This window comes from Pyrus communis, chromosome 15 (genome assembly GCF_041283825.1).
Source record: "Pyrus communis isolate YQ-2024b chromosome 15, ASM4128382v1, whole genome shotgun sequence".
In the NCBI taxonomy this organism is placed as follows: domain Eukaryota; kingdom Viridiplantae; phylum Streptophyta; class Magnoliopsida; order Rosales; family Rosaceae; genus Pyrus; species Pyrus communis.
This window is the reverse complement of record NC_142579.1, coordinates 25,538,189-25,564,910: the sequence shown is the minus strand read 5'-3', so window position 1 is coordinate 25,564,910 and position 26,722 is coordinate 25,538,189. Positions and strand designations below refer to the sequence as shown.

The window sequence follows — 26,722 nt, the reverse complement described above, 5'->3', positions numbered from 1 at the left end:
TTCTAATTATAAAGACCAATTTATATTTGAAATATTGAATTTATATCAGTGCATTTTCATCTATTAACAAAAAAGAAACAAAGAAAAAACATTCATTCGTTAAACACCTAATAACTTGAAATAGCGGTGCCTTTTGCATTAAAATTACACTTCAACAAGTGTCTTGGATTCGAACTTGGATATTCAAATGCAAAAATAGAGCTCGATTCGAACATACACAAAATAATGGAGCCCCTCCATTTTAGCCTCATCGGGGGTTAGTTTTTACATACTCATTAGCCCTAACTCAAAAACATCCAAAATCATTGGACTTTAACAAACCGACTACCCCTACCAAGTTCAACATCCGAATACTGTTAAATTTAGCTATTGAGGGTGGAGAGCATGCCTCCACCTGCAGTGGGAAGCACCACCTCCCAGCCAGGGCCTTTGAGGGGAAGAACATCAGCAACACCATTGGCCTTCTCTTCATCATGATCAGCAGGACTGCAGACTAGATCACTGCGATCCAAAACCCTCTCCAAATCTTGGTCACTGATAACTGTCTGTATCATCTTGTCTTCAGCAGAATCTTCCTCTCTTAGCAAAGCTATAAGATCCTCTTCCTAAGAAAGATTTAACAGAACGCACAAACCAGCGTCAGCATGATAAACCCAACTGATATAACAAGTCAAAGCTTAATGCACTAGTCATGAAATGAGTCACATCCACTGCCAGACAATTCAAGACTCGGAAAATTGATTTTTGAGAGTAAGAGTAATATAGTGAATATCGTGTCCCATAGAATTATGAACAAGAAAAAAAGAAAAGAGCTACAACGATTTCTGCATAAACACATCGGACTCTATCAAGCATGATTTTCTAATTCAGTTCAACATAACCAACAAAGAACAGCAACCAACCTCCAAGACATCAGTGCTACTCTTCGCTTTATCTTGATGAAACTGCCCCTTCCCAATCACCACATGTTCAAGCTTCAACTTGCTAAAAGCTCTTTTCAGAATCCGACCCTGTTAATTAATATTTTCTCAGAAATTTTAACAATATAAAAATAAAATATACCCAGTTACATATAAAAAGCTGCAATCATCACCCACTTACCTCTACAGATTGTGCCGTCGCCAACCTGTAAACATGAACAGGCTTTGTTTGACCAATCCTGTGGCATCTATCCATGGCTTGCAGATCCATTTGAGGGTTCTGGTATGCACATGCAATATATCAAATGAAATAAATCATTCATGAATCTTTAATTTCAGAAGAAGACTAGAAGAAAGAATTAAACAGAGAGGAATTATATACCCAATCACTGTCGTACAGTATACAAGTGTCAGCTGCAGTAAGGTTAATACCCAGTCCACCAGCTCTGGTGCTTAGAAGAAAAATTCTATAATTGCTGTCCACTTCGTTGAACGCTGCAATCTGCTTTCAGAAATAGAATAGTTATAATTAAACAATAGTTGTTCAAAAGTAAGCACTGAACCCAAAAGGATGGTAAATCCAAATTTGAGTAAGAAAACAAGTCACGCTATGAGAAAATAAACTCCCAAATCTGCATATTGTCAGAACACTAATCTATGGCACAAACTGAAGGTTTTAAATGCCAGAGGTTTTCACTGCCAAGAAATATTTCAGATGGTATTATCATGTTTATTTCGGCAGTTATGCTTTGATTGAATGATTAGGTTACATTGCAGAAGCCCGAGAAAACAAGGATTGCTACATTGCGTAAAAATAATTCAAGTTTTAATGTGGCCAAAGAAAGAGATCGCATGCATCTACTAAACTTCGAAAATTTCAAACGAAAAATTAAAGACTTCTGATTCAAACCAACCACAGACCTGACTTCTCCGTTCTTCAAGTTTCACACTGCCATCAATTCTACAAACTTCAAATCCTTTCTCACTAAAATAGTACTCCATAATATCCAAAATCTTAGTCCACTGAGAGAAGATAAGAACCTGAATACAAACTCAAGATATTAGCAACCCAGTAACAAACAAAAAAACAATCCGAAAATAATTAGTAGACATACTTTGTGTTTGCGGGCAAACAGGTGCTTTAACAGTCGGTCCAGCAAACTAAATTTTCCACACTGTTCAACAATCTGTTCAACAGGTGGGTAGTAATCTGTCGAGAAAAAAGAACTGCATAAGCATTGGTATAGCACCTATTTATATGACAACACTGAATCAGTTTAAGGCAAAGTACATGAGCCATCAAATGCCGACTCCAAAAGGTCAGGATGATTGCAGTTCTTCCGAAGTTGGACCATCAGATTGTTAAGCTTTACTTTCATACCGCGAACTGCAAGTTTAAGAATTGTTGAATAACACAGATCACAGCACAATAGGATACAGCAAAAGACAACTAACCAAGCCAACCATCACATTTCAATACCATGCCAAAGTTTACATAGTAATACCTTCGTCCAATATCCTGCTTAAGGTTAAGACCCATAAAACAGGGACACAATAAAATGTGATACCACAGTGAAAAAACAGATTCAAATAGCCATTCTATCATAAATCCTAAAACCATGGAAAAATACAGGCCCCACCAATGATCCACCTCCTTAAGTGTCTTTAGTTAAAGTAAGACCAAAGATTTCTTACAACAAGGAATTTAGAGTCCAAAGTTTTCACCGTAAAGACATATCATACCATGATCTCCCCTCTCAAGTAAATAATTCTCCAATGTCTTATTGATCAGAAGATCTTGAAAATGTTTTTGATGATCTGTCATGGATGCATATAATATGATTTCCTTTTTCCTAGGAAGCATGTGCTCAACATCAGACTTCATTCTTCGAAGAAGAAAAGGACGCAAGATGGCATGGAGTTTTGCAACCATCTGCAGACAATTGGAACACCATATTGAACATTACACAATTCAAATTTGTGTCAAATTCTAAGCCACAATATTTGCAAGAACACATACTTGAGCCCTTCTCTTCTCTTCCAATTCTTCCTTCATTGCCTCATTACTGCACTTTCCTGCTAAATCAAACCTGACAACATGATTGTAATAAGCTAATTAATCTGGTCAAACAATACTGGAACCATTATCTGCTGTAATGTTTTCATCCAACAGACTAACACAATCTAGCCACACAGAAACTTAAAAGTTTTCCGCAAAAGTTACTCACTTAACATGTCATGGACTTTTTTTTTATACAACGATGTATTTACACTAGATTCAAACCTAAGACCTCTCACTTACAAGTGAAGAGGAATACCACTAGACCATAATACTAAGTGGTAAAACGTATCGACATAAAGCATGGTTCTTAAACAGCTAACCTTCATCACAGGATTTTCAAAATCTAATACATTACTAGGCTAGAAGCTCAGCTCCTCTAGTTATAGATATGCAATGGTACTTCAGTTGCATAATGCAGATTCTGGTGCAGGAAGTTCTCAACCAGACTACTAGTGGGGATGTTCACCTCACTAGAACGAGTTTGCAAGCTAACAAGCATCAAACTGAAGAAACAATAATTATTCAGAAAACCATACTTACCATGACTCAAATTCTTCATGGGATGAGAATATATCAGGCAAAATGAAATTCAATAATGACCAAAGCTCTGCCAGATTATTCTGTAGAGGTGTCCCAGTCAACAGAATCTTATTGTCTACATGTAATAATTTCAATTCCCGCAGTAGTTTGCACTTTGAGTTCTTCAATCTGTGTCCCTTTAATAAAAACATGCATAAAAGTTCAACATTCATGCGATATAGTAATATGGTTTGAAAGGGAAACTGTATCTGTAGGACTAGTTAGATTACTCACTTCATCAACCACAAGATATTTCCAATTGTAATGTCTCAAACATTTTCTTGCATCAGCCATTGCAACTTCATATGAAGTAACAATTATAGGGAACTTAGGGCCAATTTGTCGAGGCATGTGCTTCCTTCGTATCTCATCCCTTTGTTTCTTGTCACCATGGTAGACAATAGCATTTATTGAAGGCGTGAACCTATTTCAGGTAGAAAGAAGTTAAACAAGGAATTAAAGTTGGAAGATCATAGGATGAAACAAAATTCAGATCAGTTAACCAAAAAGTATATAAACAATTTACCTTGAAATTTCATTTACCCAATTCGCAAGAGTAGAAAGAGGAGCAATCACTAAGTAGGGCCCATCCATTCCATTCCCTTTTAGATGAGCAAGAAAACCAATGGTCTGGATGGTTTTTCCAAGTCCCATTTGATCTGCAAGGATCCCATTCAGCCCATTTTGCCATAATGAGATCAACCACTTTACACCCTTGATTTGATAAGACTTCAATTTTCCACCAGTCAACAGAGGTACAAGTTCCCTTTGCTCTTTCTCAATTCTTTCTTCTTCAGTGAGGTTCTCATCTTCAGTTTTCACACCCTCTTTAGATCTTGTAAGCATAGCTTCAACTGCCTTCTTGGCCTTCCTCTACGGAAATGATAATTATAAAAGTCAAGATGTCAGGATACAAGAATTCAACAAAGATAAGGAACTTGATGAGCATATAAAAATATCAAATAAAGACACAAACTTCTACTAAAGGGATGGAAAAGTTAAAAGCCATAAGACTTCCCCAAAATATTGCAAGAATACTTACATCACAAATATCAAATTATCCACTTGGTACAGGAGATAAGAGCAGTCAGACCACTAAAAAACCTCAATATTAATTTGAAAAAATCAGATTAATCTGATTTTAAACCCCTAAACAGGAATATCCATGTATAACTATGATCTACCAACCAAACACACAAATATCTCATTTAAGAAAAGTAAGGGAATCATAGACTTTCTTACATTATCAAAATTTGCAGCTGCTTTTCTTTTCCTACCGCGACCTTTCTTCTCCTCAACATTCTTTTCCTCAACAGTTTCACTCGGTTGATTGGCTCCAATCTAGCAAAACATTTCATTTTATAACTTAATCAGTAAAAAGAAGAAATTAACCATTCAAGAGAAGTGTAAGGGACGGTACAAGTGTGATGTTATCCATTTTCTCCAGCAAAAACTGTGAGTAAAGCTGAGTTTGTGTTAGGAGCTCATCCAACTTGTTATACTGAGTGTCATTCAGGTCGGGTAACTGCTCTGGTTCCCTTCCCATTTCTGACTCCTCTTCCTTAACCCGTTCTTTAAGCAATTTCTCCTCCACCTCAGTCAACTTGACATCAATCTCTGCCTCACATGCATCCTTAAACATGATTCAAATGCAACAAAATTATTCAACCAACAAACAATAATTTGGGGTTAATTAGAAATGTAATATTACTCGTAGACTAAAACAAATTGAGACCGACTTGTGAAATTCCACATAAACCACACAATAAAGCTATCTACTTAGGCACATAGAAACCCACCGAGACCATGAAACACCACGTTTCACAGAAACAATGGATTAAGCATGCCTGCAAAAACATCGATTTCGCAAGCAAATGAAAACTGAAAATTTCCTCTACTATTAACTTGTATTTAATTAGAAGGATATGTGAAAGACAGAGACACACACAAACAGAAACATGCATAATTTTTTCCACAAAATCCGTTATTTTGGAGCATTTCATGTCTTTCTACTCATTCCTTCAAACATTTTCCTTCAAAATCCACCAAATTACAAATCCCCAAACAGAAAAACTGTGGGAACAAACGCCATTCTAAAAGAAATGAAAGCAAACCTCGTCCTCGAGTACCGAAGTTGGAGAATCTGCCGAGGGATCGTTCTTCGTCGCCATTTCAAAATCTGCAAGCGAAGAACAAACGTTAAGCACATAAAAACAGAATAGAAAACCGTAATAGCAAATAAATTTGTAAGCTTTCAGGAAAACACAAACCCTAGGGTTCAAATTCCAGAAATAGCGTGGAAATGAAATTTTCACCCAAATCAAAATAGCAAAATAGAAAAAATAACAAAAAATTAAATTAAATTAATTGCATGAAATGTAGGAATTCGAAACGTACGGGATAGGGTTTCTTCTCAGAAAGAACCGCAGAGAGACAGAGGGCTCCAGAGTCCGGCAGCGGAGAGAGAAAATGGAGGGAAGACGAAGAAGCGCTTGAGATAATTACTGAGAGCGAGGGGGTAGTGGAGGAGCAGCGATGTATTAAAGTAGACCTCCACATCTATTTATTAATTTTTCCAAGTGATGGGTGTGACTGGGCGGGAAAATGGGGTTGTGAATTTGCCCTGCGATTAGTAGTTAATTACTCTGATGCCCTTCGTGTTAATATTAGAAGATTTGCCTTTCGGTATTTTATTAAGGGTATATTATCAATTTCCCCCCTGAACTTGTGACCATTGGCCAATTTCCTCCCTGAACTTTAATTTTGGCCAATTTCCCCCCTCAACTCTCATAATTAGTCAATTCCCCCCCCTGAACTTTAATTTGGCCAATTTCCCCCCTCAACTCTCAAAATTAGTCAATTTGCACCCTACTGTTAATTTTTATTTTTTTTTAATTTTCCATCTATTCTTTTCTTAATTTTCAATCTTTCTAATAGCTTCCAACAAAATAATAAAATTAACATAAACTCACCTGCATAATATAGGGTAAAATGTACAAAAACATAATACAGTTAGTATGTGACATGGGTTGATTATAAGAAAAAGTTATGAATCGGGTTTAAAGCATGTAGAAGAAGAAATAATAACAAAAAGAAATAATAATCCTAAACTCATGGATCAAACCTATTTCAATAAAATGGGTTATTCTTAATAAGGAGTCGAAAATTATGAATAGACTAGCCATTTTTTTACTAAAGCTCGATTCTCCGCAATTTACTTGAACTTAGCTTTCACTTTTATAAGGAAAATTGTATTCACATACAAAAATTTACACATCAATCCTTTTTGTTATCAATTTTGTATAGTAAAAAATCAAATAAAATTACTCCATACTGATTTATTATGACTAATAATACTATCTATGATAAATTGTAAAATTCTAAATTTTAATCTATTTGTAATAGGATAAAGATATAGGAAAATGATTAACATACATCTTATTTAGTTTCTTACACACACTTGTTTAATTATGATCAAATTAAAAATTTAACAGTAGGGTGCAAATTGACTAATTATAAGAGTTGAGGGGGGAAATTGGCTAAATTAAAGTTGAGGGGGGAAATTGACTAATCATGAGAGTTCAGGGGGGAAATTGGCCAAAATTAAAGTTGAGGGGGGAAATTGGTTAATGGTCACAAGTTCAGGGGGGAAATTGATAATATACCCTTTTATTAACTTTGGCGAACAGGGTTATATTAGTCTTTTTAGTGGTAATAAGTGGGTTTGCAGGTTCCCAAATTGGAGGGAACAGGCACGTTTTGTCTGCCCTACTTCTAGATTTTGGCGTTATTGAGGTCACCATATGAAAATTATGAGAACTTTTTTAATTTAATTTTTTTCTAAATAACTTTTGAATTCATGTCGTATTACAGTTTAGTATTAATCTTCACTTGTAAGTAAAAGATCTTAAATTTGATTCTCGCCAAAAGTACGTTTGAACCACATTATTACTAGCCTATTATGAAACTAAACTCATTGCCTCCCCAAATTTTCTATATTTAGAAAGAAAAATACACTTGTGAGGAGTATAGAATGAAAATTTTGAAGTACCAATAACACTTCTCAATAAGAAAAACAAAGGCTGACATTAAACATATAAAATTTAGCCCTACTGAAAATCAATTCAAATGGCCCAGCACCTTGCCACGTAGCATTAAGGTGGTCGTTTGATTTGATTTTAATACGATTAAATTATACAAGTTGATATAGTCTTACACTATATGTTACTTTTAAACTGCTAAATTTTATTTAAAAAAAAAAAAATTTGTTCGATGTTTGATATAGCCATTTCAAGTTAGAGCATATCCAATAGAATAGGCAAATTAAGTAAGTAAAATTGTACTTTGTGATAGGTTTACGTAACCAAAATGGTATGGACAAGTTAGAGCATGTTGCTTAAGCATTTGCCTTACAAAAAGGTTGGAACTTATGACCTTCATGTTAATATTCTTTTGTTTTTCATTTTTTTTTTTTTTCATGTTGAAGTTATAAATTGGTGTTTGTAAATTTAGAAAATCTGAGTTTTGTCCAAATACATTAGAACTGCATTTGGGACGTAGAAAAGAATTTATGGGAAATCATTTTCCATGACTTTTTCATTGTCAAATCATTTGTAACCTACATAATCTAGTATCATAATAACCCCAACTCCCAAGTCAATCACTCCGTGTTGCAGCAGTTGCTTTTTTTTTTGTAGTAGTAGTAGTTGCCTTGACAATTTTTCCCTTGGGTTGGGCCAGGAACGTTTATGGTTGTTCGATTTTACTAAAATCTCCAAGATTCAGTCATGAGTCACGACTTTGTAATTCTTGGACATTCTCATCATAAAAAAGGCAAAGTTGTAAAATATGGGAACAAATAATTGTCTAAAAATCCAGTACATAAATAGCAAGCAATGTTTGCCAGAAAATTAATGGAAAATACACAACATATATGAAAAGTAGATTGAATTGTGGATATAGTTATTTTGGGTTGAGAAATTCCACAGCAATAATCATATTACACAACATATATACTTAAGACGGGTTACAGAAATTTTCAAATCCCATGTACTCTTGATTCTCCATCTTTTCAACCATGTTTGCTATGCCCACCCCACCTGAAAAATACATCAAAACAAAATTACGCTGAGTTGAGAGTACGTACTTTTCGGCAGTATTAATAAATATACGCGTTACAATTCAAGTGATTAGCCGTTACCTAAGCTGATTGCGCTGACAAAGATTGTCAAGGCTAGAATGAAGATGACAATGGATGCTCTCCCAAGGACTGCAATTATCTTTCTCACTACATGCTGACCAGTAAATGCAGCAATTGTTGCAACTAACACAAAATAAGCAGCTGCAGCACAGAGTAAACTTTAAACATTTAGTTTTATTTTCCTCGTATTTATACAAACTATAAGCTTAATTACATGTACAATATAGTTCTAAAGTTAGATTATTGCTTGCTTACCATAGGGGACCGGGAAACGGTTGAGAAGGTAATACTGTACAACTGACATGGAGGATGAGAATAGCATTGCAAAGGTGGATGTAGCACTTGCTACCTGCAAAAGGAAAAGATATGAAAATTCATCATCTGGTTTCATTTTTCTGCTTATTTCAGTTGCAGCGGAGAGGTTCTGTTCGTGACATTTTCCGTTATGATACCCAGTTATGTAGGTTATAGATGATACGTGGTTAGTGTACAAGCCGTAGATGTGAATGATCAAAATCCCATATCGAAGAAGTACAACATAATCTACAAGTTAAAAGTACGCGGTTCACTACTTGCATTGAACTATACCTGAGGAGGAATACCCAATTCAAGAAAAAGGGGTCCCAAGATGAAACCACCTCCCAGCCCAAGTAGTCCACCGACCATACCAGCTACAATTCCACAGCTGCAGTAGAGAAAAATCTGATGCAACTTCCAGTTTGTGATTTCCTTTCCTTTTGATGCAATCACTCTGGTGCCTTTGCATAAGCATATGGCTTCGAAGAGTGTTACGGAAATTGCAATTGGTACCTGTGTATGCAATGATAAAACTATAATGTTGAGCTGGATCATCACTGGGAAACATGAGTGTTAAATCGATATTGCATGTTTTTCGGTTCTAAGGAAAATTCTCAAACTTACTACTCGGGTTTTTATCGTTACCTGCAATGAATTCATGATCCAGAACATGGTGGAGCAAGTTTTGGTGTATGTCTGCATAAAGAATCAGACAGTTTCATTCAGTAATGGAAGTGAAAAGTTATTGTGCGTTCGGAACAAAGGCAGAGGAATTAGAAAGATGAATTTTGTAGTTTAAGAAAACCAAGGTCTACTAGCTCTTGACTACAGTGCTAGTAGTGATCAGATTTAACTTACCTTCACAATCTGGACAATAAGAAAAGCCACCCAGACATACATGAGCAACGATAACTCTTTCCAGTAAATGTTGCGCATAATTGGTACCTGGATAGATTGTTCATATATTCAACACAACAACAAAAAAAACTAGAAAAATTGCAGATTGAAGTTTTCTCAGAGTACTCTGCGTGTGGAGGTGCTAATGATATTGGGACTCACCTGTTCATCTTGCAATGAATCTGGACCGCTAGGTAGCGGTTTGTAGTCTTCTCCAGAGCCCTCTGCAACTAAGGAGGTTAGTTAGCACCATTGTTCTCAAAGATATGCTGACATATAGATATTGTATAACTGTTTATTATTATCAGTTTTCTTTTGAGTCCTCTTTTAGTTGTTTGGATGAGACGAATGAGCACTCACCGCCTGGTTTGGACTCCGATTCCAACAGTTTTTCTGCTTCCTGAAAGTCATGTAAAACATCAGATTCCTCGTTAGTAGGTTGGTAAGAACATGCTCATTGATAGTTCTAAATAGTTAAGTAGAAATGAAAGTGATTTTCATAGGCCCTTTTTCTCCTTCTCCACCTCTCTTTATTTTTGTCCCTTGATTCACCTTTGATTTATTCAATCGAAAGGCCAGGAAAAAAGGGAAGGGGCTAAAAGGGAGAAAAGAGTTAAGTGCGGAAATCATTTCACATGAATAAATATCTTACCTCCTTCATCATTGTCTCCTTCTTCCATGTTTCCATGCCTTTCATCAAAGCTTTTGCTGCCGTACCTGCCACAACTCAAAAGAATACCTAATAAGACTATTGGGAATGCATAGATATATCGAAAACCTGGATGTTCTTTTGTCGTATCAGAGTCCATATTCCATTTGATCAGTTCATTATTCAAAGGAACTATAACTGTTAGGAATTGATGCTCGAAATGTTACTGCATACCTAAGAAGAGAATGATAAGAAGAACTGTGACCATCCAATCGGCAAACATGACATTGAAGGCGACTCCGATGCTGATCCCTAGCATGAGCATTGGCTGAAAAAGCAATGCCAGATCATAATCTATTAGGGGCATGTCCAGTGTTGGGTGCCTCAGTCTCAAATTGAAGTATACCGTTGATCCTGCAGCTCCCATTATCATACCTGCATCACCAAAACAATGCCAAACAGTTGATTAATTCTGTCTAAATTTAATCCAAAACAGTTAAAGGAAAGATTGAGAGGTGATTACTCACACTTGGAAATCGCGGTGGAAGACTTGGGATCGAAGCCAACGATCAAGGCTAGCATTGGAACAAAAATTCCTCCACCACCAACACCACCAACACTACCCAATGCAGCACCAAAGAATCCAACTATTGAACCTAATACAATTTTCCAATCAAACTTCATCTCCTGCTCAACCAAAATACATACACATACATGTCAAAATTCAAAATACCACAATAGCAAAAATCAAATATATAATTATTATGAAAGACATCTGTCTTTCTGTCTCTCGATTTTTTCGTTGTGTAAAGAGAGATTGAACTCACAGGCCAAACAGGCTGATAAGAAGAGCCTCCAGCCTGCCATAGAAAATTAACCACCCTCACAACAAATGATTCATGTGTATCTTTTTGGACAAATTTTTCCGGCTTGATGATCTCGTCTCTTAAAGGCCTATCTGCACTGGCAACTTCTGTTATGATAAGAAGATTAATGAATACTGCCCATGCAATTGCCATTGCTGCTGCTCCTGCTGATACTTTTACTGCCCTCTGAGCGGCCTTGTTTTGAGCCATTCGGGTAAAAAGATTGATGAAAGTTTGGTAACAAGCAAGGAAGTTATGAATCTCAGAAGCTATTTTCTGTATGTATATTTCTCGAGTTGAATTTATTTTTTCAACTCTTATATTCTTGTGTTTTTCAAGTGCAGTATAGGGTTGGAGGAAAACATGAAGAATGGGGAATATGCAGTCTTTTAGTACCTGCCTGCTCTTTATAATCCTTCTCTATTCTCCCCTATCTTTTTATTTGCATGTGTGTATTGATTTGGACTCGTTGTAAGTAAAACTAATTTACAACTGGATCCTCAAATCTTTTTTACGCTCCCATTCGGGACCCACAAACCATATATACCAAGAAATTTTGAGTGTGACGATTACACCGTTACGTAATGTTTCTAATTCATGTTTTATAATATAAATGAACTACAAAAGTTGATATATCTTATTGTTGGATCATAGTATTAATAAATATATTCACGTGTTGTAACATGAGTTGATTGATAATTACATGTAGCATTGTTTTGGAACTCTCACTCATTCCAACTTCAAATTCGTAAAAGTGAAATCAGAGTGGGGAAAACACCAAATGCCATTTCTAAACTCGGTAAGAAAAAAAGTTTCACATCTTCTGTCTTGAATTGTTTTCTCAAGGATAGGGTAAAAACTGATTTTGCTTTGGCAAGTCAAAATTGCTAGGTAACTTTTTCGTGAATCGGACCAGAATATAGATCCCATGATGTTTTCTTGTACGCAATAAATCATCTTTCTGGCCATGAAGCTTCGTAGAGGTTGAGGTACGAGAATCTGGTAATGAAATGTGATTGTTACATTTCCACGAGTAATTGAGTATGTTTGTCAGCACTAACTATTATCTCAACTTTTAATGCTCACTAATGTGGCACGTAACATATAAGAGTTTTTACTGATTGTAAGTAAACGAAACTCAAGGTGGGGTTTTGTCTTTGTCACAAATAGATCACAGTGTAAAATTTGTTTCTTTGTTGTCACGTTTGCTTGTTCTCTAAACAACCTGCTGCCGCGCACAAAACCTTCCGTTGCCGTTTTTTATTTTCGTACCATAAAAACAAGAGTATTGGCTTCCAAGAAATTTCCGAAAAGCAGTTTGAATTCTCGAAACAAGGCAAGGCCAAAGGCAGTACCAGCACGAAGCTCATGCAGTGGCAATTCTGTGATTCTTGGAGCAGCTGTGGCTGCATGAACAAGTATTAGGCGGTGCGACTTTCCATGTGAAACTTCATCGCTGCTTCATAGTTGTTGGCCTTTTCTTTGCTTTGTATTGTAAGCACTCACTGCCACTTCCAGACAACCCAAATCACATTTTACAAGTGTTTTCATGCGCCTTAATTCCCAAACTAATAATTGAGTAAAAAAAGTTAAAATGCAGAGCAATGTGTGATTGATTTTGATTACTATCAGTCCGCGTCTCAGTAAAAGTCAAGTTTGTCCCATCACAATCACAACGCGCTGCCATTTTTTTTCTCAATTTAAAAACATATTACAGAAGAGGGGTCAGACTCGAGTGCAAGGGACTAAAACATGACCCCGTGCCTTCGAGTTCTGACCAACTAACCTAACTCAAATATAACAGCGGCAAGGCACAGGCCTTTGGGCCTCGTCATGCCAGCCCAATACACAAGATTTTTCAAGAGAAACAAGATGCAGTAAAGGACATCATGGATTAAACCGTCACACAAAACCACCAAAAAGGTCCATAAATTCTCACAAATTTCATAAAAAGGTTTACAAAAGAGAGGTGAAAAATCTCTACCAATTTCCAGCAGCACAAACGTTCGGACGTTAAAACAAACCAACACACAATATCTTCAGCTTCCAGACATCTTTCCAAAAACATTTGACCACGTAGGATTTAGTGAAAACGAAAAGAAAAAAAAACAAGAAGATCCACAACATAGATAGCAGCTGCTGTGTAAGACGCAATCCCAAGCACTGATCAAACCAAGCAGAATGAAAATCTAACCAGTAAAGCACGGCAGCTTGAGAGGTTTTAAACTTCAGTCAATACTCATTGTAATCCCGAGAGAGTGATCTAGATGACCTCCGATAATCACGCTCCACATCTCCACCCCTCTCCCTTTCACGGGACTCAGCTTGTGCTTGTTCATAACGGTAATCATCCTCTTCCATTTGATCATAGCGGTCATGAGCATGGTCAGGATATTGTTTGTAGCGGTCATCATCATGCTGGACATCCAATTCATCATACTGGCTACGACGACGCTCGTAGGGCTTAGCATCATCATCATCAGGCTCTGAGCGCCTATGGCCATGTCCAGGTTGTTCAAACCAACCCTGGTCGTCTTCTTGGGCAGTGTGGTCATAACCCCGTTCCCTCTCCCCATGTCGGACCCTCTCATGTTTTGATTCAATACGTTCATGGGAATGGCCACGATCATGCTCAGGGTCCACAACTTCATCATCCCTCTCCCTGTCTCTAGAGCGGTGATCACGATCACGCTCCCGATCACGGTCTCTGTCTCGATCACGACCATGTTCATAGTCGCGACCACGATCCCGTCCCCGTTCACGAGTACGGTCCCGATCACGACCACGATCTCTTTCCCTATCCCTGTCCCTGTCCCTGTTTCTATCACGGTCTCTGTGGTGTCTGTCTTCCCTATGATCACGGTCCCTAGACTTGTCATGGGAGCGTTCATGAGAGCGCTCGCGGGACTTCTCCCGTTCTCTTTCCTTTTCTTTCTCTTTTCCCCTTTCACGGGATTTTTCTCTATCCCTGAAAATCATTTCACTCAATATCAATCACACAGAAAACAAATACTGACATTGCAACAATCTAAGAAAAATTTGGTAACACCTACAAAGCATAACAAAGGATAGAACAAAAACTTCAAGCTATTGTTGCAACTTTTAGGACTCGGTATTAACTATCAGTAAAACAATTATGCAGCATGCAATTTCTTCTTTTCGTTTTTTATGCTTAGAACCAAGTTATAATTATTTATTTATTTTGTGTTAGTTTCACCACATCCAAAACCTTTAGACAGTGTGCACACAATTTGCAAAACACTACACCCAAAACCTTTAGACAGTGTGCACAACAATATGCAAAATCTTACAAGTCTACATGTCGCTCCTCGCGTACCCTTGGCTCCTCAGACTGGGATTGTCCTCCGGATTGTACTTGCTCCCTAAGCAAATAATGATGAATGTTATAGTTAGCAAAGATGCTTAGAACACATAGAACTTGGAAGTCAACAAAGAAACTGTAAAACAGTTCAATTTCACGTTGAATTACATATTAGGAAGACCAAAAAACTGCTTCTGAGATACACTTAAATGCAAAACCACCAGCAGGAAAGATAATTTCTTCCAAGAAAATAGACCACATTTGAAATTGAATAAAACAAAATAAGTGTAGAAGCACGTTAGTTTTCTAATGACTCAAGTGTGGAAATGTTGGAATCAAACTAAGTACCGTCCAGAATATTTCTGATTGACATCTTCACCTCCAACTCTGGTGGTTCCAAGCCCACCACCCAGTCGGCGGGGTCGCCAGTTTGGAACTGTTCTTCCACGTTCAACATCAACAAGTACCCTTCTTCCCTCAATCTTCCTCCCATCAGCTTGTTTGTATGCAGCTGTAACGTATATAGCTAGCATTAGAAACAAAGGATCAATCACATGGTAATTTTTAGTGCAAACAGTATTAAGACAAACCTTTCATGTCCCTTGTATGCATGTACTCAATGAATCCATAGCCTCTAGGTTTATTTGTTTCTTTGTCAGCGACCAATCGGACCTGAAATTTCAAAGGAGAATTTAATTAATAAACCACATACATAGAGGATTCAGATCTTAAGCAAAGACTGCTTAAGACAGAAATTATGCATAGAATTTTTTAGCATTTACAAGGCAGCATACTAAAAAATCTCAAATATTGAATCCTAAATGGCACGGCAGACAGGCACTGTGCCTCTTTAGCCGTGCTCACCTTCAAATCATACAGCTTCCATCGCAAGATGCATCACCACCGGCTAGATTTGCAGAAAAAGGGACATTTGTGGCCAATTTACCAGTTGGATAGACTACTATCCCCTTACCAGGGAGACTTTTTTAATAATAAAAAAGTTGTAACTACTACTAAAAATACCATGAAATCCTGCTGCTGATGCATCCTTTCTGAGAGCCTTTAAAGCCAGAAGTAAAAGTTTCAGCAGGAAATGCACGTACTAAAAAGTTCAAAGAAGAAAGAAATGGTAATATTCCCGACATGATTTACCCAGTGCAGGGAAAAGAACAGAAGTTGGGGTCTCCTTTTGTTGCTTGAAATAAAGGCCAAAAGGCACACAGTGCATCACTGCTCTGCTCAACTTATAGTAATCAGCTTTGCTATGCAGGATGAAGCATCTTTGGAGTTGGATAGGAGAAATTATGGAACCAAAGATACCATATGCGAACAAATTACCACCTTACCAGGATAGTCTTGAATGTTACGACTTAGAAAGAAAATATCCTAAGAAAACCCATTTCCACGATCTCTTAAATAAAACTATTAACTACATCAAAGACGGAACTATGAATGGAGCAAACCAATCTGAAATTACCATAATGCTTGTGGTGAAACCTGTGTTAAATTGTTAATATAAAGGCTTATAAACTCAGCTTTTCTGTGCACAAGCACCATGCTTGTAATCAAGTTGGTAGAAATCAAAGATATTGATCAATACTCACCGCTTACCAGGATACTTCTTGAATGTTAAAACTTAATGCTAATATATACCCTTGTATCAAATAAAAAAGAGCGAAGTGCCGATTTAGTCCATGAACTATCACCTCAATGAAAATTAGATTCCTGAATTATTTTTTCAGAAAAGTCTCTAAATTCATTAAAAAATGCTAATTTCATCCCTACTATTATATTCAAAGCTATTTTATCCAATTTTTCAACAACTTAAGTCACGTGACACTTTAAGAGTGTAAGACCGTCTTTTTCTTGCCTATAAGCCCTTAACATTTCATATAGGTTGTGAATCTAACGTCCAATTTACCCTCCAAAGTTAACGCCATACATTATTTCTTTATGAAAATTTACCAATCTACCCTCCAATGTGTATCACATGCAAGTAACGTGACTTAAATTAACGTAAAATTGAATATAGTAGCTTCAAATTTAACATTAGGGATGTAATTGGCAGATTTTTATAATTCAAGGACTGATTTTTCTGAAAAAAAAAAAAATTTAGGGAACTAATTTTCACTTAGGTGATAATTCAAGGACTAAATTGGTAGTTCACCCACTAAAAAAATGCTAATGTATACCCTAGAAACACCCAATTCTAAGATCTCTATAAAAACTACTTCAAAAGAGAGCTATGGAAGGATATAAACAACCCCGTAAGACATTACTGGTAAATTTGCTGAGACACCTGTAATAGTAATACAAATTTGCATAGACTCCACTAACAATAAAACTAAATCAGAGAGAACAAACTTGAAAGGCGTCATAATGCATTTCCAGTTATCGTTATGACAAAAAAACAATGCATTATGTCGAACAAGTTTGCTGAAAGGTGAATTTTCAAAATCAGTTTATCATGCATAAACTTTGTAATTATGTAACCCAGACATTTTTTTGAAGAAAACGAAAAAGGATAACAATACTGACAACGCTGAGACTGTAGCCTTTTTTTTCAAATTCAATATTAGAAAATCCGCAATTTGTATAGGGAAATAAAAGAATAAAGCTACAAAAACCTCTTACCAAACCCCCTTGGGGTTTCTCAAAAAATACCTACCCGCTTGATTGGACCATAAACATCAAACTCCCTTTTGATTCTGCTCTCAGTTGTCTCGTAATTCTGCAAGCATGCATGGAAAATGACAAGTCAACCTTAACGATTACGAAGAATAGGAGGAGGAAATCCAATACAATATGAAAAAAATGTTACTTACGAGTCTAGCAACAAACAAAGTCTTGTATGGATCTCCAGAAATACTCGGGTCATTATTTGGATCATCTGCACCGAAACAGATTTTAGGAAGACAAGAAAACAGAAATTACAAGACTCCAAACCCTACAATCAAGTAAAGAATGAAGTCATTACATTTCTCTAGCTCTTCCGCAGCCTTTGCTGCACCCTTCTCAAGTCTTAACTGGTGTATTCGAGCCCTTCTTTGTGTCTGAATCCAACAAAGAAAAACAGATATATGTTGCAGTACAAACAATGATTTCATAATGCTGAGTCCTCATCCAAGCAATTCAAGTAAAAATCTTACAGGAGTTTCACCCTTTTGGATAGGCGGATTATACTCGGGATCTCCGGGCTCCGCAAACTTACTCACAAATTGCGCTACCCCTTCATAAAGCACAACAACAAAATTAATAACTACTAGTACAAAAATTAACAGCAACAACATAGAAACTAACAGCAAATTGAAACCAATCAATCCCCATATAAGATTGTTAACAGACCTGTCAAAGGTGGGCACTTTTTCTTCTCCGGAGGCGGTTTGAAATCCAACTGCGGTCTAGGCTCAAACAGCTTCAAAAGGTTTGTTGTTAGACCAGTGGGGTGGCTCTGCCCAATCTGCAAACACAAAATCTCCAAATCAACATCCCTTACAAAATACATCCAGAACTTCACAATATTTACAAAATAACCGCACACATTGTCCAGATACATCGAAATTCGTTAAATCAAGATAAATTTACAGAGAGAAATTCAAAACTTAACTAGGGTATTTTCTAAAAACAAAGAAAACCGCATAATTAACCAAGAAATTCAAGAATTAAACAGTCAAGCTTTAACAAAAGTTATCATGAAGAGCATAAAAACCCTAGGACGAACCATCTTGAGCTGAAGAACATTTTGGCGGTTCTGGGCCTTGGTTCGGCCCTGAACGTCGGCGTTTTGGCCGCGCATGAAAGCATCGTTGTTGAAGTCTCCCATGGAGAAGCGATGATCGGAGCTGGGTGACGGTATCTGGAGCAGTCCGAGTACTCGTACTCAGATGGTGAAGAATGCATAAATATATGGGCGATTCAAATCCGGTTGTGACAGTCGGGCCGGAGTCGGAGTCGGCCTGGCGAAGCCAGATGGCGGCAGGGAAAATTTATAGACCCCAAAATTGTGTGAGATTTTGTCCTTCCGGGTAATTACAATATTCGGGGTGGAAAGGAAATGACGTTTGTTAATTATTGTTGATAATTTTTTTTTTAACAAATGATATTATTGACAATAATGAACTGGGATGTCAGCAATTTGTCGATAATCGACCTTAAATAAAATATCACTAAATTGTAGCATAAAGTGGCTTGTTGTCGGTAATGTTTTTTATTTGAACAATTGATATTTTCACACTAAGATGGAAGATATGAGTTTAATTTCACAATAAGTTCGCAATAACACAGTTTAAATTTACTTTTGATAAAAATCGAACTCAAAATATCTCGTTTACCGTAATCCTAATACCAAGTGGCATATTTCAGCAATGGTAATTGTTTTGTTGACCGAGATAAGTGAAGGGTATTTTCGTCAAATTAATTTTAAAAGAATAGAACAAAGAAAAACTCAGGCTTAAAAAAATACAAAAAAAGGAACCTTAAACCTGCACGAATAAGTAGAAGAAACCCTAATTAAGGACTAACCATTTTGAGCTGAACAACATTTGGGCGGTTGTGGGCCTTGGGTCGGCTCTGAACGGCAGCGTTTTGGCCGCGCATGAAGGCATCGTTGATGAAGTCTCCCATGGCGAATTGATAGGAGCTGGATTAGGAGTATATGAGACAGTCAGAGTAATCGTACCCAGATGGTGAAGATTGCATAACTATATGAATCCCGTTGAGGCAATCGGGTCGGATTCGGACTAGTGAAGGCCCGATAGCGGCAGCGAAGGGTTTTTTTCCTCTTTTCTGGGTAGAAGGTTTTCGCGAGGGTATTTATAGAAGAATCTGGATCCTTTTTGTGAGGATTCTGGAATTCATCAATTCTGTCTGTTTATCGTACATCGTACGGTTATAAATTATTTTAAATTAAACATAAACAGTATTATAAAAACTCACCGCAAAATATACGATAAACGGATATGAAATACTGTTGGTTTATAAAAGCCAAAGTCAGCCAAAAGGAAAGGGTAATTTTCCCAGTAGTTTTTTCTCCGTCCTTGTTTTTGGGGTTAAGGAAGTGACAAAGCCCAAAAAATTCAAAACTGCATGACAAACCCAAATAAACCAAATTATCAGCAACAAAATTCTTTTTACAACAAATATGTCAAATTTCACAATACCAACTTTGGTGCTTAAGAGCACAACATTTCAATACTGAACTTTCCATAGGGTGATTATCCATTTTTGCATTTAAAATCAATTGTAGTGCAAATGCAGAATCCCATCCATCATAATCTTCTTAATTTCATTATTCCACGCAACTTACAGCCCGATAAAAAGATCCTAAACTTCATCCCATAGAATCTCACCTCGACAGCACCAACGCCAATGAAATTAGCCATTTCCTTGGGACACCCATCAAGATTAAGCTTTACCCGACCCTCAGGCTTCCAATAATAAAAAAAAAAAGGTATGTGTTTGAAGGGGCTTTGTGGAGGAAGCAATATTCGTCTGAAGCCAAATTATCACTCGTAATAGTTCCCCTTCATATAAGCTCTTTTATTGATTCACCATTGTCAAATGAAAATCAGTTTGATTATTAAGATGCTCTATCAGATGTTAGATCAAAGTAAATGGACAAAAAATTAAGAAATAATACGAGGGCAGAATGGGTAAAATAATAAAATTCATAATTTCTTGTTCTTTATAAATCAAAATACCAACTCCCTCAAATAGTCTAATTCCTCCAAAATCATAAGTTTAATTCCTTATTTTGTATCGAAAACATTTATATTTGGATTCTTCTATAGTTAATAAACACATGAATGATTCATAATTGGAAGCATGTTATTAATTTAATCAGCTAACGGATGAGCCATAACATTTTTCTCAAAGTTAACGTGAGCATTAGAATAGTACAACTTGTGATTGACTTTAGTTTTCCGAAAAATGCATAAATCCCAGAATTTTTGTAAAAGAGGGACTTGAGTGACTCGCCCTAATCAAAAAACGGGAGAGGGGCGAAGAAACTCGATCGGTTACTGGAAATGAGTAAGGGCCAGGGACGCACTCGACGTTAGAACTGTGCCAACTTCCATTCATGAAGGAGTTGCACTAATGAGTAAAATCTACCTAAACCAATGAAATGAACCTCCTAACCATAAGATAACCAAACAATTAATATTTGACAATATTAAGACCATGAAAAGATCCCAAAGCTCAGCATGAAAAATGCCAAGAAATTACAAGTAGAACGCACGACATCAACTTCCATTAAACAATCCAATTTGTTAGGCAAACGAGGCTTTTTTAGGCAAAACATTAATTCAGATAGCAAATCATGGGTGACAAGATCTTTAGCTGCAATTGCTCCGGTCACAAAATTCGCTTCTTGAAGAATACGCCCAAGCATGAATATCATCAAACAAGCCAGCAAGAGAGTAGATTTGTTTAACTTGTTTAAAATTAAGATGAAAACATTAGCATTAGATCCTCTATTTTGAGAATGAAAATTTCCTTAATATATATAATGCAAATGATTTTGATCAGGATAAACATAATTTGCCTAGAGTGAACTAGTGAAATTTAAAACACAGAGATCAAAAGTATATTAATTAAACCCTTTTCTGATCCTAATTTTTTATTTGCAAGGAGGTGCGCACTACTCTTCTGAATGATAACATGAAAAGATTTATAATGCGTGATACAACTAATTTTATTGAAAATAAAAAATCCAACATTCAATGCAATTTATAACAATACAGACAATATATCTTCCAAGTGGAACGTATTTGTACGGGTATAGTACAAATCCATTTATCAGAGAAAGATCAAAGTTAATTAAGCTAATTAACATCTGGGTCATCTCAATTACCCCACAAAGTACACAATTAACCAAAGCAAATCGCCCCGCGGCCGATCAATGGCACTCCAAATCTTCAATTAATCTCACATTTTTCAGCTTTATCACAAAGTTCAATGACAAATTAGAAACAGTAATCACGTTGCATGCGTGCATATATGATCATCATCAATTGCTTTCTTTTTTACAGTTTTCCTGTACTGTGAATTTTGTGTCCTCTTAATTCAGTATTGTTGTAGAGGATGAGGGCTCAAAGTTACTCATTTCTTGGGTGTGCTCATTTCTCTGGAGTCATTACTTGAAGTCCCGTAGTCACTGCTCCCTAATTCCTGACTTGAAAGGGCTAACTTTCTGAACTTCTTCATGTCAGCATTGTACGCTTGCGTATCATAGTCCGAGCTTCCTCCACCGGCGTTGAACATAGAGCTCTGCCCGGGTTTTGTCCCCTCATTTAGGTTGTCCAGCGACACTTCTCCTTCTAGTGCACGTACTATCTGATTTGTTCACAACACAAAGTGTTATGTTATCAAACTGTAGGTCTCAAACAACGGTTAGGATGAAATTTTCTTCGAACATCGAGCCCACATCAATATCTATGACAACATAGCATTTTATTAGATATGTATACCTGACTCATCTTTGGGCGCTTTTTAGCAGAGTGACGGATACTTGCAGCCGCACAGGCGACCATGCGTGCCATCTCCTGAGGGTTGTAATTATTGTCCAAACCGATGTCTACTAGCTCCGTGTAATTACCATCCTCTAATGAACGAGTGAGAAGTGGTCGAGCCTGTACATTTATGTCACATTTGGCACAAATCAGTAAAACCTTTGTGATATATAATACTCTAAATATCCTTAATTTACAATAAATGATCCAAATTTGGTAAAGAATAGAGCAAGTACTAACCCAGTCAACCAAGCTGTCGTCCATTGCATTTGAAGGATCCACTGGTTTCCTTCCAGTTATGAGTTCCAGGAGCATGACCCCAAATGAGAAAACATCAGACTTTTCTGTCAATTTTCCACTTGATGCATATTCTGGAGCTAAATATCTGCATTATTCATATGCAAAACCAAAATTAGAGTTATTAATGGGACCAGCCCACTAGTAATTAGGAAGAGATTGAGTTAGAATTTCACAGATCATATTATTGCTTGCATTGCAAGCTATCTATAAAATTGCTTCATCCAGTTTTAATTGAATTGCAGTATATATTTTTCTCAAAAAAAAAGAAAAAAATTTGCAGTATATATTATCTTCATTTTCTTATCTGTCGTAATGAATATTCGAACTTAGGTCTCGAGTGTAGGAGTAAAACTTATGTAATACAGAAGCTATATGAACTACCCGAAAGTTCCCATGACTCGTGTTGAGACGTGGGTATAATTGTCAGAAGACAGCTTAGCCAACCCAAAATCAGCAACCTAAAAGAAAAGAAAAAAATGAACAGATAAAAAGGATGTTTAAAATGTTTGAATGATTTTGGTATGCAAATTATAAACATCTCAGGGACTATACCATGGCTTCGAAGTTGTTATCAATGAGAATGTTAGCTGATTTGATATCACGATGGATGATTTTTGGGTGGCCTGGTTTCAATTTATTTCCAATGAATTAGTAATAATAAGATTTTTAAGTGTGAAAAAGAGAGAAAAATAAGTAAATAGGGGAAATAAATAGATATAGCGGCTGCGACTTTCTTACAATCTTCGTGAAGGTATGCAAGCCCTTTAGCAGACCCAACTGCAATCCGAAGCCTAGTTGGCCAATCCATAGGTGGAAGACCCTTACCTGCAACCCAAAATTTAAACAATAGCTCAAAAAATCAAGCAATACACAACTATTGAGACAAAACTTGACGATTACTTTGTTGACCGCCTCTCTCTTTTTACCTTTTATTAAGAGAGAGACGATCAACAAGAGTGTTTGAGATAGTATCAGTCTATATTTTTATTGTTAATGATGTGTTGTCATTTGTTGACATTTTGTGATATCAATAGAATATCGACAATGTATCAAATACTCGTGTGACAGAGGAGAATATGTTAAGTGCATACAAAACTCACCGTGCAAGTGATATTCCATGGTTTTGTTGGGAACAAATTCATAGACAAGCATTCTCTGCTCACCAGCAATACAATATCCAACCAGTGACACAAGATGCCGATGATGGACTCGACTAATGATCTCCACCTCTGCCGCGAATTCTCGTTCTCCTTGCCCACTGCCCGACTTGAGACTTTTCACTGCAACTACTTTTCCATTGGGCAAAACACCTTTGTGCACATACCCGAAACCGCCCTGACCCAACAAATTGGCCTCATTAAACCCATTAGTGGCGGCCGCTAGCTCATCATAAGTGAAGGTGCTCTTGTTGAACCCAAGTGACATTGTTGGTGAGAGGGCTGGTAATGGGGGTCCCTGAGCTGCTGAATAATTGGTGGTCACTTCACCGGTCAGCGGCATTTGAGGCGATGGTGAAGGCCAAGGACCACCACCACCACCACTACCAGGTGATTGGTTGTTTAGCCTCATCACATGGTCTCCTTGTGGATTATTTATATCGTGCCAATTTTGTTGTTGCGTGTTGTAATAGCCACCACCAGCTACGCACATATAAAGTTGTTTTCATTTTTTATGTATGAACAAGTCAATAAGTCTATTGCCTGCTCTACGATATGTAGTTCAACTAATCCAATTGTTTTCCATATATGTCCAAACTCTTTGATTAGGAAAAGACATGAACATGGTTCAATTTTATAGAATAATGAGGTTAAAATACATCAAACAAATTTAAAACAATCCTAAAAGAATCAGATTTTTAGATCACGATCATATTATGTGTTCAACTAATGTGCTATGAAAATGAGTTACTTCTAGCAGTAGCGAGAGAATGAATGCTGCTAGCGCAAAAAAGGAGAAAAAAAAAACAAATTAATGAATGTCGTGCATGGATATTTAATGCATATGGGTGATGAATAAGGTCTTCGTAGTCTTTTATGGAAAGTAATTATTTAGCGTTAGGGTTTGGTACCTTTAGCAGGATCTCCATAGTACTGCATATCACGACGCTTTCTCTTCTTCTTCCTGATGCAAACCACACAAACAACGAGCAAGACAATTATAATTACCGCCGCCCCAATCGCAACTCCCATTATCCTACCTCTATATGATGATGATGTGTTGTCATCATCAGAACTATCTTTTGATGAGGAACTACTACCACGTGATGGCGTGAGTGCACCAGAGGGAGAAGTCCGAGAACGCCCTGGAGGAGGAGGCGCTTTGAAAGTCTCACCTCCAGTATCTGCCTCTGGTGTCTTATGTGCTGGCTGTACTTTTCCCGGTGGTTCCCTAGCATGAGGTGGAGATGGGGTCGCCTGCTGTGGTGTAGGTGGAGACTGAGACTCCTTCTTGGGTGGAGGTGGCGATGATGATGAAGATGAGTCCTTGGGAGGTGGCGATGATGGTGAAGATGAGTCCTTTGGAGGCGGTGGTGAAGATGGTGGCGGCGAGGACGGTGGTGGTGAAGATGGCGGTGGCGAGGATGGTGGTGGTGATGATGGTGGTGGCGAGGAGGGTGGTGGCTCTGAAGATGACTCCTTTGGGGATTCCTTTGGAGATGGACCAGATGGTGATGATTTGGACGAGTCCGGTGCAGGTGGTGAAGCGGATGAGGAGTCTGGGGACGGAGCATTGTCAGAAGACATTATTTGTCTCTTGATCAACCTCCGGCCAAGGACTACTTTCCCAAAGATATGTATGTTGTGGTGGCCGGAAACTTCACCTCTCCCGCAACTGCTCGTCGCAATGGTTGAAGACCCCTAAACCATTATCAAATTAAACAATTTTTGAACGAAACAACATTAGGGTTTTGTAAGATCAACGTATATACCTCACGACGCATGCAACCATGTAAACGCATGTAATAGAAGAATAGAGAAATTGCAAATGTGTAACGTTAAACAAATGTACATGTACACGTGCTACCAAGTAATAACAACATTAGTATTGATCTCCTTCCAGGATTTAGATCCTATGATCTAATATGTACGTACTTTTGACGTTTAATTAGATTGAAAAAGAATTTTTCGAAATTTCAAAATCGGATATTATTGGAGAAAAGATGCATAAGATCAGTCTGGAAATTAGGGGGTGGAAAAACAAAATAAGGTGGTACCTGGTGATCAATGAAAGAAGGTAAGAGAAAGTTCTCAAAGGAAAGAGAAACAAGGTATGATTGCCATGGCATTATGGCCTCCTACAAAGGAGGGACTAACCCCTTAGCTCTCTCTCTAAACCTATCTTTCTGTGTTGGCCAACCCTAACTTAGCATTTTGTTTGTTATTTCTTTTACCAGTTCTTCTCTCCTACTTTGGCACCTTGCTGTAATCCCCCACATTTTTATTTTCTTTACATTCTTGCCTCACAGCCAACAAATATTTCCTTCAAATTTAGACATCTCCTCCACCTAGGACGCTTCTCTTCACACTTATTATAACTCACATCAACCAACTTAATAACATAAAATGGTACCAAGAATAGTAACTTGTAGGTACTGTGTCTGTATAGGGCATACATCCATTATTTCGTACCTGCTCACCACCTCAATCATCCCCTCTTACATCACGGTAAAAATTCGGTTCTTGCACTTATGCATTATTTTCTACTTATAAGACAAATGGGTTTATTTTGTATTCGTTGAGCATTTTTCCATCCCACTAGATGGGAATGAAAAAAACTATAAGGATGACGATGATGGAAAAATGCTCAACGGAGACAAAATTGGAAAATGTGATTCATTCTAATGTATGTCGACTAAACAATTTTCCACCATTTCTTTTGTTTCTGATATGAATCTTGGTTGTTTTTGTACTTTGAGAATTAAAAGAGCCAAGAAACACTGCAAATTGTTTCAATTTGATGATTAAGAAATGAAAAGATTCAGCATTCAAGGGACCTCTGACTAAAAAGAGAAGAGAAATTCAACATTCAACATTCAAAATGGTGATCCCACAGTCCACGATTGTCAAATGATGTTTCCATGATCTCTGCATATCATACCGACAGTTAAAACCCCCTGAA

General features: G+C 37.2%; 4 protein-coding genes across 9 annotated transcripts; all 4 read right to left on the bottom strand.

Annotated features, from left to right (window-relative positions):
- Positions 1 to 111: 111 nt before the first annotated feature.
- LOC137714431 (chromatin remodeling protein DDM1) lies at positions 112 to 6,098 on the bottom strand. Its single transcript, XM_068453654.2, has 16 exons — positions 5,959 to 6,098; positions 5,676 to 5,740; positions 4,982 to 5,194; positions 4,804 to 4,902; positions 4,088 to 4,434; positions 3,796 to 3,985; positions 3,523 to 3,698; positions 2,941 to 3,010; positions 2,664 to 2,853; positions 2,212 to 2,307; positions 2,036 to 2,130; positions 1,842 to 1,961; positions 1,303 to 1,422; positions 1,102 to 1,200; positions 903 to 1,010; positions 112 to 605 (listed from the first exon to the last, which is right to left on the bottom strand). Exons 2-16 carry the CDS (start codon positions 5,730 to 5,732, stop codon positions 363 to 365), a joined length of 2,223 nt encoding a protein of 740 aa, XP_068309755.2. The 5' UTR covers positions 5,733 to 5,740; positions 5,959 to 6,098; the 3' UTR covers positions 112 to 362.
- A 2,325-nt stretch (positions 6,099 to 8,423) lies between these two features.
- Positions 8,424 to 11,878, bottom strand: LOC137714937 (sulfite exporter TauE/SafE family protein 3). 4 transcript variants are annotated; one of them, XM_088686807.1, is made up of 13 exons: positions 11,432 to 11,845; positions 11,132 to 11,291; positions 11,011 to 11,039; positions 10,839 to 10,932; positions 10,608 to 10,672; positions 10,316 to 10,355; positions 10,118 to 10,179; positions 9,917 to 10,003; positions 9,704 to 9,754; positions 9,350 to 9,571; positions 9,017 to 9,110; positions 8,762 to 8,902; positions 8,424 to 8,660 (listed from the first exon to the last, which is right to left on the bottom strand). In XM_088686807.1, the coding sequence occupies exons 1-13, from the start codon at positions 11,678 to 11,680 to the stop codon at positions 8,578 to 8,580; spliced, it is 1,377 nt and encodes a 458-aa protein (XP_088542933.1). In that variant the 5' UTR covers positions 11,681 to 11,845; the 3' UTR covers positions 8,424 to 8,577. The 4 variants fall into 4 exon arrangements, with proteins under 4 accessions (XP_088542933.1, XP_068310219.2, XP_068310204.2 ...); XM_068454118.2 differs by having other exon boundaries at positions 10,118 to 10,185; positions 11,432 to 11,843; XM_068454103.2 differs by having other exon boundaries at positions 10,118 to 10,185; positions 10,839 to 11,039; positions 11,432 to 11,878.
- A 1,465-nt stretch (positions 11,879 to 13,343) lies between these two features.
- On the bottom strand, positions 13,344 to 19,631 carry LOC137737107 (U1 small nuclear ribonucleoprotein 70 kDa). 2 transcript variants are annotated; one of them, XM_068476495.2, is made up of 10 exons: positions 19,314 to 19,631; positions 18,138 to 18,252; positions 17,942 to 18,021; positions 17,770 to 17,845; positions 17,618 to 17,682; positions 17,461 to 17,523; positions 15,383 to 15,464; positions 15,141 to 15,303; positions 14,782 to 14,853; positions 13,344 to 14,438 (listed from the first exon to the last, which is right to left on the bottom strand). In XM_068476495.2, exons 1-10 carry the CDS (start codon positions 19,413 to 19,415, stop codon positions 13,703 to 13,705), a joined length of 1,554 nt encoding a protein of 517 aa, XP_068332596.2. In that variant the 5' UTR covers positions 19,416 to 19,631; the 3' UTR covers positions 13,344 to 13,702. The 2 variants fall into 2 exon arrangements, with proteins under 2 accessions (XP_068332596.2, XP_068332588.2); XM_068476487.2 differs by lacking the exon at positions 19,314 to 19,631 and adding an exon at positions 18,514 to 18,905.
- A 1,837-nt stretch (positions 19,632 to 21,468) lies between these two features.
- On the bottom strand, positions 21,469 to 26,037 carry LOC137717794 (proline-rich receptor-like protein kinase PERK4). 2 transcript variants are annotated; one of them, XM_068457284.2, is made up of 9 exons: positions 25,818 to 26,037; positions 24,672 to 25,461; positions 23,704 to 24,243; positions 23,342 to 23,428; positions 23,156 to 23,226; positions 22,985 to 23,061; positions 22,544 to 22,688; positions 22,262 to 22,423; positions 21,469 to 22,127 (listed from the first exon to the last, which is right to left on the bottom strand). In XM_068457284.2, the coding sequence occupies exons 1-9, from the start codon at positions 25,887 to 25,889 to the stop codon at positions 21,894 to 21,896; spliced, it is 2,178 nt and encodes a 725-aa protein (XP_068313385.2). In that variant the 5' UTR covers positions 25,890 to 26,037; the 3' UTR covers positions 21,469 to 21,893. The 2 variants fall into 2 exon arrangements, with proteins under 2 accessions (XP_068313385.2, XP_088541228.1); XM_088685102.1 differs by lacking the exon at positions 25,818 to 26,037 and adding an exon at positions 25,533 to 25,715.
- Positions 26,038 to 26,722: the final 685 nt, after the last annotated feature.